General features: G+C 60.1%; 2 protein-coding genes across 3 annotated transcripts; both read right to left on the reverse strand.

Moving 5' to 3' along the window:
• Positions 1-930: 930 nt before the first annotated feature.
• Slc25a10 (solute carrier family 25 member 10) lies at positions 931-7,387 on the reverse strand. Of its 2 annotated transcripts, none has more exons than XM_021241145.2 (11): positions 7,127-7,387; positions 4,998-5,117; positions 4,455-4,569; positions 4,326-4,374; positions 4,116-4,157; positions 3,499-3,542; positions 3,351-3,421; positions 3,010-3,102; positions 2,669-2,746; positions 1,888-2,038; positions 931-1,799 (listed from the first exon to the last, which is right to left on the reverse strand). In XM_021241145.2, exons 1-11 carry the CDS (start codon positions 7,217-7,219, stop codon positions 1,681-1,683), a joined length of 975 nt encoding a protein of 324 aa, XP_021096804.1. In that variant the 5' UTR covers positions 7,220-7,387; the 3' UTR covers positions 931-1,680. The 2 variants fall into 2 exon arrangements, with proteins under 2 accessions (XP_021096804.1, XP_004861004.1); XM_004860947.3 differs by having other exon boundaries at positions 1,888-1,944; positions 7,127-7,382.
• Positions 7,388-10,597: 3,210 nt separating this feature from the next.
• Mrpl12 (mitochondrial ribosomal protein L12) lies at positions 10,598-14,981 on the reverse strand. Its single transcript, XM_004860945.4, has 5 exons — positions 14,718-14,981; positions 14,054-14,240; positions 13,819-13,902; positions 11,140-11,277; positions 10,598-11,011 (listed from the first exon to the last, which is right to left on the reverse strand). The coding sequence occupies exons 1-5, from the start codon at positions 14,894-14,896 to the stop codon at positions 10,895-10,897; spliced, it is 705 nt and encodes a 234-aa protein (XP_004861002.1). The 5' UTR covers positions 14,897-14,981; the 3' UTR covers positions 10,598-10,894.
• Positions 14,982-15,260: the final 279 nt, after the last annotated feature.

Below are 15,260 nucleotides of genomic sequence, written 5' to 3' on the forward strand. Positions count from 1 at the left end.
CATGTATATGTATAAATTACTATTTTGGTGGAGCTACAGATGGAACCCAGGGGCTCAGGCATGCTGGGCAAGTGGTCCCCACTGAGCCACTCCCCAGGCCCAGGTGTGTTCACAAAGCTGGGATCTGTACTGGGGACAGAACCTGGAGAATCAGCACTGAGCTACATCCCTCGCCTCCCTACCCGCTTCTTTTGAGACGAGGTCTTGCTAAGTTGCTCAGGCCTGGCTTGAATTTTCCATCGTCCTGCTCCAGGTCCCGCAGTGCTGGGATCACAGGCTGTACTCCTCACCCAGTGCATTTAACTCTTGATATGTATACACAACAGGACTGATAGCTGCTTCAAATTCCCAGGGTGGACTGAGGTCCAGGGCCAAGAGGCTGCTGCTGAAGCTAGGACAGGTGTTGCGGGGACCCCACCCCCAAGAGCCTTATCCATTCGGGAGCTTTAGACACTCGAAGAGCGGTGGTATTGGCTCCACCATCCAACACTGTTTGGTTCGCACTGAAGACACTGTGCACATCACAGGCCTCTGTGCCGGGCCCTGGGCCCCATCTGCCCTCTGACCCTGTTTGCTCTGCAGTTCCAGGGTCTCCCAGGCCAGGCAGCGCTGGCTGGACACTGGCCAGTGTCACCACAGCCCCACAGCCGGGGGGCTGACTCCAGGGCACCTCCCACAGCCCGGAAAGGGCCCAGGGAGACCAGCCTGCCCGGAGGACACACAGACCTGGGGTCCCCGGTGCCAGGGCCTTGCTGGGAGGGGCGGCACCGTGGGCCCAGAGCTCTCCACACCTTGCCCCATCCTTCCCTTCCCTCTGTCCACAGGCCCGACCTCAGCTCCTTCTTCCCCTCCTCTCTGGGGGTGTGGAGGGCCCCCACTGCCCCTGCACCATGAGGCAGCTGGTGGTGTGGAGGGACAGACTAGAGCGGGTCACCTGGGTCACTATACTTTATTGGACCCATGCAGAGCTGCAGGGCACAGTGCTTGAGCCCACACGATACCCAATCCTGTTTAGGGCAACAGGCTGCTGTGGCAGCAGTTTTTGGCAGCTAGGGGCTCTTGTGGGGTGACCACAGGCTACACCGGACAGGGAGCCCTGGAGGACACACCACAGCCCACAGCTGCCTGTGGCCCTGTTTCACCAGGGAGGGGAGGACGCAGGCATCGAGGGCCTCGGCACCAGGCAGGTGGACAGCAGCAGGCTGTGGGCAGTGAGGTTTTGTCTGGCAAAGCAAACCATTAAAGCATCTGGGGCTGCACCCGGAGAGGAGAGAGGTGTGTGGGGACCGCCACCCTGGCCCTGGCTGGTGATCTCTCACCTGCCCCCTCCCCCAGGACTGGGGCCTGGGGGAGGCGCTACCTCTGAGGATGCTAAAGCTGTGGTCCCTCTCGTGAGAGTAAAGTGCGCATGCTCACGAGTGTGGCGGGCAGCTGCAGGGTCCAAGCCCCGTGCTGCCTGCCTGGTCCTTGGTGGAGGCTGCCACAGACAGTGCTTTCCTCTGCAGCACTGTCTCCTGAAAGGAGCAAACCACGGCCAGAGCCGGACACAGGTCAGCCAGCCACCCCCAGCTCCACCACTGCCTGCTGGGCAGAGGGAGTGGCGCCAGGGAGGGTGGGGAGCCGGGCCGGGGCCTGGGATGGGAGGAGCCCCCGGAGGGGAGGCCACACCCCCACCCATCTTCAGCCTGGTGGGGGCCTCAGGTGGGCACCCTGATGCCAAAGTGTTTCCGCAGCTGCTCCAGGAACACAAAGGTGAGCACAGTGTGTGGGATCAGACGAATGCCAGCGGGAAAGAGGCCCTGGGCAAGGAACCGGAGAGGGAGATTGATGGGCCCAGGAGGGCACAGCCCGCCAGCCCCGACTCCAGCTGCCCGCCGCCCGCCATACCTTGTAAAAGGCCAGTGGTCCCAGCTTGGCCGTCTCCACGGCGCAGTGAAAAACCCCCTGAAGGAGACAGAGTGAAGAGGCACAGGAAGTGGCTCCTCCTCAGGGGGACAGATGGACCCTCCTTGTTTGGTACCAGCTGGGTGTGGTGGCCCTGAGGACATCAATAGGGGCCCGCAGTGCTGAGCCCACCCCGCCTGCAGCCAGCCAGCCAGGGCCTTGGTGGTGCACCCCAGGGGCTGAGAGCTGGTGACTGGGGAGGGTCAGGGAGCGGAGCAAAGGATTGCCACAGGCACTGCGGGGACAGAGGAGATCAGGGAACGGAGGTGGGGCAGCCAAGGTCCCGTGCCCGGTGCAGGGCTGCGCTCCTCTGCCCAGGCGGCTTCCACCGGGCACCCGGTCAACGTGCAAGGGAAATCCGGTGTATTCATTGTATTTATTTTTGGCTTTTTGAGACACGGTCTCACTATGTAGCCCAGGCTGGCCTCCAACTTGTGTGATCCTCCTGCTTCAGCCTCCCAAGTGCTGGGATTACAGGCGTGTGCCACCTTGCCCAGCAGGAAAAGGGGCTTAAAGCAAGGCATGGGCCTTGGGAAAGCAAAACCCTCTCTAGCCCCAGAGGGCTCCCCTGAGGACTACAACTAGAAGGGAAGGGTGTCATGGGAAACAGCTCCATCCCGGTGTCCCACATCCTCATGGGGAGTGCCCTCGTCGCCAGGATGAGGACGCAAGGGCTCGGGGTGAGGGCCCTGGCAGAGGGCAGCAGGACCTAGCACGGCCTCACCTGGTACTCGCCCTTAGAGTTCATCAGGCGGGTCTTCAGCACATCCAGGGGCTGGCACAGGAACGTGGCACACCCGCCCTGAGGAGGGGCCTTGTCACAGAGGGCCTGCTGCCCCTCCCTGCACCCCACCACCCCTGCTCCCAGCCCCGCCCCCCTCCTCGGAGGTGTCCCGAGGCTGCGGGCCAAGGCATGGGGACGAGGGAACCAGACGTGCCGCGGCCCGGGTGCACAGGGTCCACTTCTGTGGCCCTGAGAGGTGCTACAGGCCCCTGCCAGCCTCCTACTACCTCATCCCCACGCCTCGCCCCAGGTGCCCTTGCTCCCCAAGGCCCAGCACTCACTGCAATGAAGCTGGCGATGAAGTGAGTGAAGATGTTGTCAGACAGGTAACCAGTGTTGAGGACCAGCTGCTTGGCCTGATCGTAGCAGGACAGCTGCAGGTGGACAGGGACAGCTCGAGGGAAGCAGGCAGAGGTCGAGACACCACCCTGCAGGGCCCAGGCGTCTGTCCTCCATCACTGCCATGCCTGCATGTGGGCAAGTCCGGAGGCCAGGCGCAGGGTGGACTGGCCAAGGTCAGACCCAGGCTATGGCCCTGACCCACCTGTGCCTCCCCAAGGGACAGCAGGTGGCTCCCGTGCCCACTGCCTCGCTCTGAGCCCTGCCCTGTGAGAAGCCCTACCTGGCCCACAGTGACAAGAGCCCCGCGGCTGGATGCCATGGTTGCACCAGAGAATAACTTCCTCAGACCCTCTGCAAGAAGACAGGGAGTCGGCACCCAGCCCACCCGCCGTGGGGACGGGGCTCCCAGAAGCAACTGCTCTTCTCACCTTCACGAGCCACGCGGTACAGGCCGTCCAGGGCATGGGCATAGCTGCCAGGGACACGGGATGGGTCACACGAGGCTCACCCTGGCCACAGCCCCAGGGGTCCACCCCCGTCACAGGCCTCCAGTTTCTGCAGAAGCATCACAGGGACAGAGGCCTCGGGCAGGCAGACCCCTCCCACTCCCCAAAGAGCCCCAGGCTTGGTGAGGCGCTGCCCCCTGGGAAGGAGGGTGTGAGGGGAAGAGACCAGGAACAGCCCGGGGGTCCCAAGGGGAGAACACCAGACGTGTACAAAGGCGTGGCTGCTGTCACTCCCCTGCTGCCACCCTGGTCTTGGTAAGAGCACGTTTATCTCAGCCCCACTCAGTCTCTGAGCACCGGTCCCCCCCACCCCAACACCAGAAACACGCCCAGGACCAAGTCGTCCTGGGGGACCAAGGGAGACACCCTGATGACCCTGGGGCAGCCACTATCAGCATTTGTTCCTGAAAACCACCAGCCTCCCCACCCCCATTCCATGTGAGCCCAAGGGTGACACGGTCTGTTGGGGTCCTGGTCACATCAAAGCGGAGCCACTCGGGGGTCCCTCCTGCCCACCCCCAGGGCAGCCCGCTGCTCACTTGCGCCGCTGATTCACAGGCAGCTTCATGTCATTCTGCATCCTGAAACAGAAGGGTGGCTGCTGGACACACTATTCACAAACTGAGGGCAGTGGGTGAGCTGGACAGGACGCCTGTTCGAGGATGGACATGCCGCAGACCCCGGTCACCTCAGCCCTGTTTGCAAGCTGAGGGAGCCCCTGACCTTGGGGGCTGGGGGACCACACAAACCTGACATTGACCAAGTCTGCAGGGGTCCCCACGAAGCCTCCGGTTAAACCTGTGGTGCAGAAGGGCCAGGCCTAAGTGACTCTCGGTGCCCAGCCCTGCCCTGCCCCACCCTGCCTCCCCAGTGCTTACCACTGATGCCTCCTAGTAGCACCTTGCTGTAGAAGGGCACAGGCCCCTGGCTGCCCTTGGTCAGGCGGTCCCGTACGGTCTCATAGATAGCGAACCGCGTCAGCGAATAGGTCATCTGGGGAGAAGGGACCTGACTCAGGGCTGGGCACGCCCCACCCCAGCCTCAGCACCATCACCAATCACCCTGTGGAACGGGCGCACGGGGGGATTACCCCAGGCCACTAGGCCAGCACGGGCTGGGCCAACTTGCAAACCCAGAGCTACATGGTCCTCTTTCTCCCACCTCCCCCAACCCGTTTCCCCATCCATAAGTGGAGGTTTTGGCCCAGCCGTGGAACGCAGGACCCTGCCCCACACCCAGACTGGGGTTATGGCCCCGCCAGAAGGAAAAGGAGGAGGAGGAAGCTGTATTCCTTGGGGTGCCCACTGCAGGCCAAGGGGCTGCCATCCAGAGCACGACCCTGGGATGGGACATTTCTAGGCAGGAAAGGGGAGAGCTCCATGGGATGGGGGGCCCTGAGGGCACCCAGGCAGGCAGCACACCTGTCTGCACAGCGAGGCGCTCAGGCCGTTGTAGAGCGCCAGGATGCCATCAGTGCGCAACACCTGCAGCGCCATGCCGGTCATGCGCAGCTTCACCTCCTGCTGCGTCTGCAGATGCACCTGTGGCAGGGACGGGTCACTTCTGCACAGAGCCAGCCCCACCGCCTGGGCCAGGCCAGCAGAGACCAGGAGCGGAGCAGACGCTGCCCGGAACCCCACGCCCCTCTGCTGAGGCTTCCCCAGAACCAGCCTCATCGAGGCCCCCACAACCACCTATGGGCTCAGTGCCACCTGGAGATGGGGACACTGAGGCAGGGTGGTGGAGGGGCTCCTCAGGGACCCTGGCTGGTGACTCTGAGTCCAGCCAGGAATCTGCTCCCACCCTGGTTTTATAACAGTGATAATCACTGCGCACCGCCCCACCCCAGCCTTCTTCCCAGGCCACCCCTGGTTCTGCGTGCAAGGGGGGGACAGGGGACAGCGGAGATCATAGGCTCAGCAATGTGAGTGTCCTCCTACTGTGTGAGCTGGGTAGCACAGAGATGCAGGGCCCCAGGCCGGGGGGCCACATAGGCAGCAGCCCTGTCCAGGCGAGGAGTGGCCAGGAGGATGAAGCCAGGACCTGGGGCCACTGGGACAGATCAAGGAGCCTTGAAACAAGTTTTTAAAGGGTCACCTGGGAGACCATGGTGAGCAGCCCTCAGAGAAAATCCCTGGCTGGTCTTCCCCAAGGCTGGGCACTCACACTGTCTGCCTTACAGGGTGGACACCTGGGCGGCCACCTTCCGTGACCACTCTGTTCTGCAGCCAGGCGGCATCTGGCTGGGTGGGGAGGCAGTGACACCCAAAAGGGCCTTAGAAGTCAGCTGCAGCACCCCAGGTCACAGGCTGCAGGCCCCGCGAGGGCCCGGGTTCCCTCAGAGACATCAGCAGGCCACGGCGCCAGAAGAGTTGGGAAAAACAGTCTGGAGAGCGTTGCCCTCTCTCCAAACCCAGCCACACCTTGCTGCTCACTGACTCCACCTCTTTGGTGGCCAGAGCAGCGTCCAGGACCCTCGGCTGGACCTGAGCAGGCCTCTCCCAAGACAGGTGAAGCCCTGTCCCCGATGTGTACGTGGGGGCCAGTGCTTTTACTAATTAGAAAATCCACTCCTTTAAAAAAGAGGTCCCAGACCAAGGGATAGGCCTGCACCTTTCAGCAGCTGCAGGTGCCGCCCCAAAGCTGGGCCAACCAACAGCTCAGGCCACACGTGCTGATCCCTGCAGCTCCGGGTGGGGGTGAGGGAATGGGTGTCCGGGCCAGCTGAGTCCGTCCACGGGCCACCGCGTGACCACAGGGCGCGCCCCCTGGCAGACTGGGTAAAGCCTCAGGCCCTTCTTTGTTCTCTGTGGTGAGGCAGGGTCAGAAAACGTCCCTTGGTCTTTGGCTGGCCTCGGGAACAAGGAGCGCTCTGTCTTATTTTGACCCATGAACACTCTTCTCAAAGAAATACAGTTAAAAGTGCACGCGTGCCTCCCTGGGGCCACAAGCGCGCAGGGTCTGCTGGCATCTCACTGAGGCTGTGCCGACCCCACATCCCTCCCGGGTGCGACTTCCACTCCAGTTAGTGGGGGGGAGCGGAGGCCAGGCCCTCATTTCCTCTCCTCCCAGCCTGTCCTGGCACCCCCCACCACGCAGGGGTCCCCGGGAACCAACACCTATGCACCCGCAGACAGGCCACCACTTTTAACCAGGCAGAGTGCCGTGCAACACCGAGGGAGGGGGCAATGGCTCAAAGGGGCCAAGTTCAAACAGTATTAAAGCTCGGCCATCTGCCCGGAGCAGGGGAGCGGGGCAGCCCACGCGGCCGGCCACCACCTGCGGAGGTCACCTGCACAATGAACCGGGCTCCGCCCGCGGCTCCCGGCGGGCGCCACAAGAGGCGCCGCAGGCTCAAGGCCCTCGCGACACAGCAGGACGACCTCGGTCGGGGCGGGCGTGGGCGTCGCCGGCGCCTGCACCCGCGGCCGCGCTAATCACGGGGTGCACATCCCGGCGCGGCGCAGCAGCGTCCCGCCGGCGCCAGGCCCCGTCCAGGCCTCGTCCAGGCCTCGTCCAGGCCCCGTCCTGGCCCCGGGCCCGGCCTCACCTTAAGCAGGTCCAGCGGGTGCGTGCAGCAGGCGGCCCCGCAGGAGGCCAGCCCCCCGAAGTACCAGCGAGACACACGCGCTTCGGCTGCCATGGCCCCAGGAGCGGACGCCCGGGCCGCTTCACCCCGGCCCGAAGTCGGCCCCGGCCTCACTCGACCCGACTCCACCCAGACCCTAGCAGCAGCCGCTGGGAGACCGGTTCAAAGTGCCACGGTGCGCCCGCGCCCCGCGCAGCCAATGCGTCCGCGCGGCCAAGGGGCGGGCCCGCGAGTCCACGCCCCCCGAAACAGCGGCACAGCAGGGCACGCCCCGAAGGAGGCGGGGCAGGTGCCTTAAAACGGCGGCGTGGGTGTGGAGCTGGACCCCTACCCTGGCCGCAGGAGCTGACTGACGGGCCATCTCCACGCCCCAGATCCTAGCCTAGGTCGCTTCCCCGGAGGTCACAGCACCCTAGTCCCAGCCGCGGCCTGAACTTGCACCCGACGTTCAGGTGTCCCGCCAGCGGGGCACACATGCTGCGGTAGTAGACCGCGGTCCCCACCTCCCTATTGGGGCACTTGTGAAGGGACAAAAAACCTCCTTAGGGCCAGCTTGCCGATTAAAGAAAAACTAGGGGCAAAAGGCAGCCAGTTAAGACTTGTTGCAACACAAGCACACACACACGCACACGCACACACACACACCCTGGGAGCGCCTGGCCAGCTGCAGTTCAGTTCTGCAGGCAGCCGCCCGGGTTCAGGCTTCTGGGAGGCGCTAGAATATGCTCAGCCCCAGGGGAAGCCCCTCACATCTCACTCTGCTCCTACTTCTTTTTCGGTACTGGGGATCAAACTCAGGACCTTGTGCTTGCGAGGCAGGCACGGTGCCACTGAGCTACATCCCCAGCTTTTGCTCCTTCTCAAAAGACAGGACGGAAAGGCAGGTATGCTCCTGGCTCGCGGGAGCACCTGCTGGGCAGGGACCCATCCGAGTTCTGCCTTTAACACTGAGCCCCCCGGGGGAGCGGCGTCTGTCTGTTCTGCAGCTGTGTAGAGGCAGACATCCACCGCGTTATCTGCCTGACAGCCACTCAGAAAGAAGCAGCTCTATCTTCCAGAACTCTAAGTGGCTCTGGCCCTGAGGTCATCAACCACAAGTATGGGCTGCGGGGTTGGTGGCTGAGCCCAGAGCTGCCCCGGGCCATGCTTTGTCTGGTGTCTCAGCAGTGTCACCCAGCCATGCTTCCCTGGAGACTGAGGAAAGTGCTGGGTGGACAGGGTCAGGAGGAAGCCCAAAGTGGGGGAGAGAAACATGCCCAGCAGACTGAAGAGGTCAGACTTCAGAGACCTGGAGCAAACAGATCCAATGGCTAGGAGGCAGAACCGGCCTGACAAAGAAGTGCTGTGTCCTGGAAATGTCTGAGAGCGGAAGAGGGATGGCCTCTGTAGTCAGGGCCACCCAGGCTCCACCCAACACACTCAGGGCACTTGGCTGTCCCTGTGGCTGTTTGTGCCTCATCTGGTGAAAAATCAAAAGGTCCACCAAGTCCAAGATTACAATGTCATGAAAGTGGAGGTGACAACTGGGTGTGGCAGCATGTTCCTATAATCCCAGCACTTGGGAGGCTGGGGCAGGACTGCCACAGGTTCAAGGCCAGCCTGAGCTACACAGTGAGTTCAACGTCAGCCTCAACTACATAACACAATATCAAGACCCAGCACAACGTCCCCAAGTCTGTGAGAGCCCAAGGGTGGAGGGGACCAGGAACCCACTGCTGGTAGGAAGACAAAGTCCACAGCTCACAGAACAAGGATCAGCCCAGGTGAGGATGGCAGGCCGAGGAGGAACAAAAGCTGGTGTAGGAGAGTGGGAAGCAGCCTGCCAGCTGAGCCAGAGTCTCCACCTTGCCGTAAGAGTGCCCTCCTATCACCAGCAAAGTCACAGGTGTGAGCAGCAGCGGCAGAGCACAGCTCCTACTGGTGAGGGTGAGGCCAACCCCATGGCCCGAGGTCAGTCACCCCCATGTTGAGCAGCCCCCTCCCGAGTCCAGGAGGGCATGGAAAACCTTTCTGGCAGGAACCATCATCCCATTAGACCTGGCCCTGGCTCTGAGACCAAGGGGCTTAAGGCAGGGGTGGGCCGGGCTGGGGCTGTCCCCCAACCCAGCTCCAGGCTCACTGCTTTTCCTGGGATCCACAGGGCACCTGGCATGGCATACCTCTGCCGAGGTGGAGGTGCAGAGATGTGGTGCTGGAGAATCATCAACTCAAGGAACTGCCAAGACCAGCAGGCCAGGGAAGCCAGTGGTCCTCAGGAGGGCCTGGGGTGTGTGTGCTGTTTGTCCACACTGGGGCCCACCAGCTCCCCCAGGAGGCCCACCCTGAGGACAGCACTCCCGGAGACAGTGTTCCCTGTGGCCACTCAGAGGGGACCCAGAAGGTTCTTCTACTAACAGGGCAACTGAGGCCAGTGGGTGTGCCCCCAGGACTCCTGTCTAGGCATCACGTTCCCCAAAGGGGGTGCTCCAGCACACTGCAGCTTCCTGCTCACACAGCCCTGAAGGCAGGCTGAAGGTTGGGCCCTGGCCCAGGCCCGCTGAGGAAGAATCCACATTCCCCCTGGCAGGCAGTGCTGGAAAAGCTCTGCCAGGTGAAAGGGGCTCAGGGTTCTCAGAGCAAGGCCAGCTGCATGTTGCGGGCCAGGACGGCAGGATCTGCACCCTGAGGGCACTCAGTACCTGCTGGCTCACCTGTGGGGCTGACTCCACTTCAAGCTAGGCAGGGACACTGCCAGGCCCACACCTACGAGCCTGCCCCCAACCAACCTTGCAAGTGGCCAGTGTGGCACAACCCCCAACCCTGCAGCAGGGATTCTGGGGTCAGGGGCTCAGCCCCCAGCCATGGCTGCACTGTTGGCGCATTGAGCTCAGTGGTTCCATCAGTGCCACACTGCATATTACTTTAAAAACGCCAGTACCTCCAAGGAGGGGAAGAAAATGCTAGTGGCCAGGTGTGGTGGCACATACCAGTAATTCCAGGACCCTGGGAGGCTGAGGCAGGACTGCATGTTTGAGCCTAGTCCAGGAAACTTAGTGAAACCCTATCTCAAATAAATAAATAGATAGATAGATAGATAGATAGATAGATAGATAGATAGATAGGCCTGCAGATGTAGCTCAGTAGAAGACCCTGGTTTCAATCCCCGGTACTCCCCCCCAAAAAAGTGCTGGTATCTACACAGGGAAATCTCCCATCCAAACTGCAGTTCTCCACTTGGCTGCTTCATACTAGGTCCTGCTGTGTCTTTAGGGACACCACCAGCTGTCAGGACCCAGGACAGGGGCCTACACCCAGGGAACTGATGAACATCTGCAGACCCTCAGCGGGCCAGACGGAGGGGTTTCAAGGGGCTGGGCTGACCCTGGCAAGGCCCAGGCCACACCACCACAGGCGGCCCTTCACACGAACTGCCCTGAGCAACCGACTCAGACACACCAGCCTCAACAGTGTATTTTCCTCAGCAGCCACCAGAGGGGCATGTGTGGATTGGCGAGCTCCGGAGTGGCCTCAGTGCTCTGTACAAGCTGCGGCCGCAATCCCGCAATCCCTCCCCGTCACAGGAGGTCCATCTTGCCCCTCCCAGGCGGATCCAGCCACTAGCACCAGTCGCTGCAGCCCTCTAACCCCCGGTCTGGGAGCCTGGTGCTGGGAGCCGAGTGGGCCGGTGTGGGTGGGCAGGGCCTCACCCCATCCCAGGCCTCCAGTCCATAAGTCCTCAGCGCTTGGGGGCTACTCTAGAACCACAGTGCCACCCACTGCTTCCAGGGCCGCCTTGATCTTCTCAGCCTCAGCTTTGGCAACATTGGCTTTGATTTCCTGGGGTAGGGACTCCACCAGCTTCTTTGCCTGCCAGAGAAAGTGAAATCAGAAGGGGCTCCTCGGCTGACACAACCAAGGCTCCCCTGTGAGCAACCAGTGCCCGAGAGCTGTCAGCATGGGCTGGTGGGGAGGGGCCCTGCAGCACGGGCGCCCACCTGGACAAGGTTGATGCCCTGGATGTAGTTCTTGATCTCCTTGATCAGCTTCACTTTGTCCACAGGCTTCGCCTCTGTCAGGCGGACAGTGAAATGTGTCTGTTCCTTCTGTTTGGGGAGGTCCTCCTCCTCTGGCACCTGGGGAGCAGGAAAGGACAGGGTAAGCCAACACACTTGATGCTGTGCCGCACAGCAAGGCCAGGTGGGTCCCGTGGTCAATCCTGAGGCCTAGTGGTGTGTGTCTCCTATCAGCACTAGCCAGGGTTCAGACGGGGCTGTTTCACCTTCCCACCTTCTGCTCAGAAACGCACCTCCCATCCCTCTCATCAATTCCACTCCTCTCATCCCCTAAAAACTGTTAACTTATGAGACAGAGGGGAGCAATACAAAAGCACTTTGTAGATAAAAGTTATAGAAAAGCAGTGCTGCTCATTCCCAAAAAGCATAAGTGCACACATGTCAGTGATCGACACCCCACCTCTTTTTATTTTTTTTGGTACTGGGGATTGAACTTGGGTCCTTGTGCTTGTGAGGCAGGCGCTGGAACCACTGAGCTAAATCCCCAGCCCCTCTTTTTTTTTTTTTTAAGACAGGGGCCCTGTGTGGCAAGTTGGTCAAGAGATCCTCCTGCCTCTGCCTCCCCAGTGCCAGGATTATAGGTGTGCACCACTGTGCCCTGCTTCTGACAACCCAGCAATTGCTGACAGATGACTGTGCAGTGAGACACAGTGCCTCCAGAAGGGTCTGCATGTCCCACAGCCTGGTAGTTTGTTATGCCTATTTCTTTTTTGTTGCTGTTGTTGTTTTGGGGTTGTTGTTTTTTTTTTTGAGACAGGGTCTCACTTTGTAGTTCAGGCTGGTCTTGAACTCACGGTTATCCTCCTGCCTCAGCCTCCCAAATGCTAGGATTATAGGGCCGGGGATTTAGCTCAGTGGTTTCACTGCCTCCTGAGTAAGCACAAGGACCTGAGTATGAGTTTGATCCCCGGTACTCCAAAAAAGCAAAAACAAAAAAAACAGAGAACCAAATGCTAGGATTATAGGCATGCACCACCACACCCCACTGTTTTGGGTTTTATTTTTTTGGTACCAGGGATTGGAACTCAAAACCTTGTACTTTCAAGAGGCAGGCGGCAGAACCACTCAGCTAAATCCCCGGCCCTGTTTTGAGGGTTTTTTTTTTTGGGGGGGGGGTCTATCGTCATAGTTCAGGCTAGTCTTGAACTCACTATATAGCCCAGGTTGGCCTTGAATTTGCAGCAATCTTCCTGCCTCACCCTCTCAAGTGCTGGGATTACAGGGTTGTGCCACCATGTTCTGTTTTTTGTTATGTAAGCCAGTCCGGGCTTGAACTCACAATTCCCCTGCCTCAGCTTCCCCAGTGTTGGTATTACAGGTGCGTCCAACTTCCTGCTAGTTATTAGCAGCACTCCATCAATTCCACTTTAGAGAACAGGTCATACGGTGATCCCTACCCTAATGCCAAGTGCCCAGCCGGAACCTAATAGCCTTCGGATATGCATGAGCATGTTTTGAGGTGCTGGAGATGGAACCAAGGGCCTGGTTCGTGCTAGGCAGGGAGGGACTCCTCCACTGAGATACACCCTAGCTCAGAGTTGGTGAATCTTTTAGAGCTTTCAATGACAACAGGCACTGCGGCATGTGTGCCATTAAAACAACCTTCCAGCTGGGCATGGTGGTGCATGCCTGTAATTTCAGTACCCAGGAGGCTGAGGCAGGAAGATCAGTGCAAGTTCAAGGCCAGCCTGGGCTACACAGTAAGTTCAAGGCCACTCTGATTTTTTTTTTTTGGTACCGGGGATCAAACTTGGGACCCTGCGCTTGTGAGGCAGGCAGCAAAACCATTGAGCCAAACCCGAGCCCAAGGCTACTCTGAACTACATAGTGAGACCCTGTCTCAAAACAACAAAAAAACCCTAAAACCCAAACAAAACAACATTAACAGCAAAAACCCAAACAAACAACAACCTTCCATTTTCAGAAGGGAGGGAGGGAGAGGCTATTTCCTAGATCCTAGAAACATTACCCATCACCCCCAGTGCAGAGTGCTCAGGACTGGGTTCCTCTGCAGGGAAAGGCGGTGAAGCAGGGACCCACACAAGAGACTTAACCCTAAGCCAACAATCAAACATAACATGCACTTCAAGCTGGCTGGGGCTTTTTTAGACACCCAAACCTGCTCCCGGCCAGCCAGGAGATGGAGCAGCCCACGCCTCCTCCTTGCTGCTTCCAGCCCCATCTAGATGGAAAGAGAAGCTGTGGCCTGGGAGCCCTCCTGGCTGTCAGCTCCCTTGCTAGGACATCTTACTTTCCTCAACTTGCAACATGCTACCTCCTTAGGCTTTCCTTGAAATTCTAACCCTCTCTCCAACTTAAAACTCATTTCCAACTTTTTCCATTGTACTTATCACATTGTTTCATGCAACTTTCATCGTTCTTTAGCTTACTGTCTGCTTCCCTCTCTTGAAAACATGTTTTGCATATGCCTGGCAAGGAGAAGGTTGCTGAGGCTGTAGGGGGGCTACAGTGGGAACGGTGCAGATGTGCAGCTGTAGGACCCAAGAAAAGAACAGGAGAAATGGGCCACATCACTGGGTCCAGAGTTGAAGTGGGCACACGGAAACACCCCTTTCTGCCCAGGACCCCAGCCAGGGTTACCTCGGGGGCTGCTGCAGCAGGGACAGCACCAGGCATCACGTTACCCATTGGCATGAGGCCGACATCCTGGATCTTCAACGTTTTCTGTGGGGACACAGAAGTCTCAGTAGATGGCTGTCAGACCGCAAATGTACTCATGGAGGGTCAAGACTGGCTTGATCTTCACACGTGGGAAGTCACAGCAAGCCCCGTGCCCCATGCCAGTCCCTGGTCTGTGCCAACCTCTCCCCATTACCTTCAAGAGTTCATTGAGGTCTGAGATCTCCAGGAGCGTGAGGCTAGCGATGTCCTGGACCAGCTGTTGAATCTTAGGAGGGTACTCTTTGGGGGCATTATCCAGGGGCGCGCTAGCGAGCGCCTCACCCCTTTGGTGGCTGCTGCTCCTCAGCTGCCGCACAGCACAGACACCGGGCACCTGTTGCCTGGTCCCCCAGAAATAGCCGTCAACCGTGCAAAGGAGAGGGGGCGCAGGGCCTAGAGAGTCCAAGCGCTCCGGTCCACCACCGCCAAGGCGGGAAACCACCTCATTCCGGGGCCCAGGCAGGGCATCCAAGCTACTCTATCAAATTCCTCAAAGACCCTCAGGAGCCCACATAATTACGTGTAGTAATGCTACCCTAAACCGCAGGTAGAGTGAACTCATTAAACCAGTATGCATTATGCATCAGACGACTTCCCAAAAGGGGGACCCTGGGCCGCGCTGCCGCCTGCACGGGTGGGACTCTGTGGAGAAGAGCCTGGGGCTTGGTGGGACCCGAATAGCCAAGGTCGCCCAGGCCGAGAGGCCTTGCCGCGTCTCGCAGGCCCGGCCCAGGAGGGTGGCCGTGTGCCTGCCACCGGCTCCCCTCTAATCTACCCCAGCCCCACGGCCCATTCTGGCGCCCAGGACCCCGCGGTACCTGACGAGGCAAAACGCGGCGCCCCGGAGCCCAAGGCGCGGGCTCCACAGGCGGCAGGCACCCGCCGTTAGCATCTCTCCGCGGGAGGGAAGGTCACACGCGGCTTCGCGCGGAGGCGACGCTCTAGCCGCAAGCTGGCGTTCTAGGTGGACCGCTCTAGCCGCGAGACCTCCAGGCATTCGAGCTGAGGCGGGCCACTCTAGCCGCCTAGGCAGATGTGCATACAAGTAGAGAACTGTCTACCGGCCGCCTGTGCACTTTCCCTCTGACTTCCGAGATTACCCACAAACCCGAGCGCCGCGCAGGCGCACACGCAGGCGTGATTGGGATTGGGGGGAGCGGACGTTGCGTCCCCCAGTGATCTCGCCGGTCGTCAGTTTCCGGGGTTGAGCTTCTGGCCCGCAGAAGTACTCAGCTTCCTGGCTTCGGGCAGCAGCCCGCGATTTCTAACCGTCCCTGACCGAAGAACTGTGGCAGAGACCCCCCCCAAGAAGTTCGGGGTTACCAGGCGCGGTGGCTAATCCCACTAATCAATGGTGGTTG

The sequence above is a fragment of the Heterocephalus glaber genome, unplaced genomic scaffold, assembly GCF_053883595.1.
Source record: "Heterocephalus glaber isolate CG9 unplaced genomic scaffold, H.glaber_assembly_v1.0 deba00000937, whole genome shotgun sequence".
NCBI classification, from domain to species: domain Eukaryota; kingdom Metazoa; phylum Chordata; class Mammalia; order Rodentia; family Bathyergidae; genus Heterocephalus; species Heterocephalus glaber.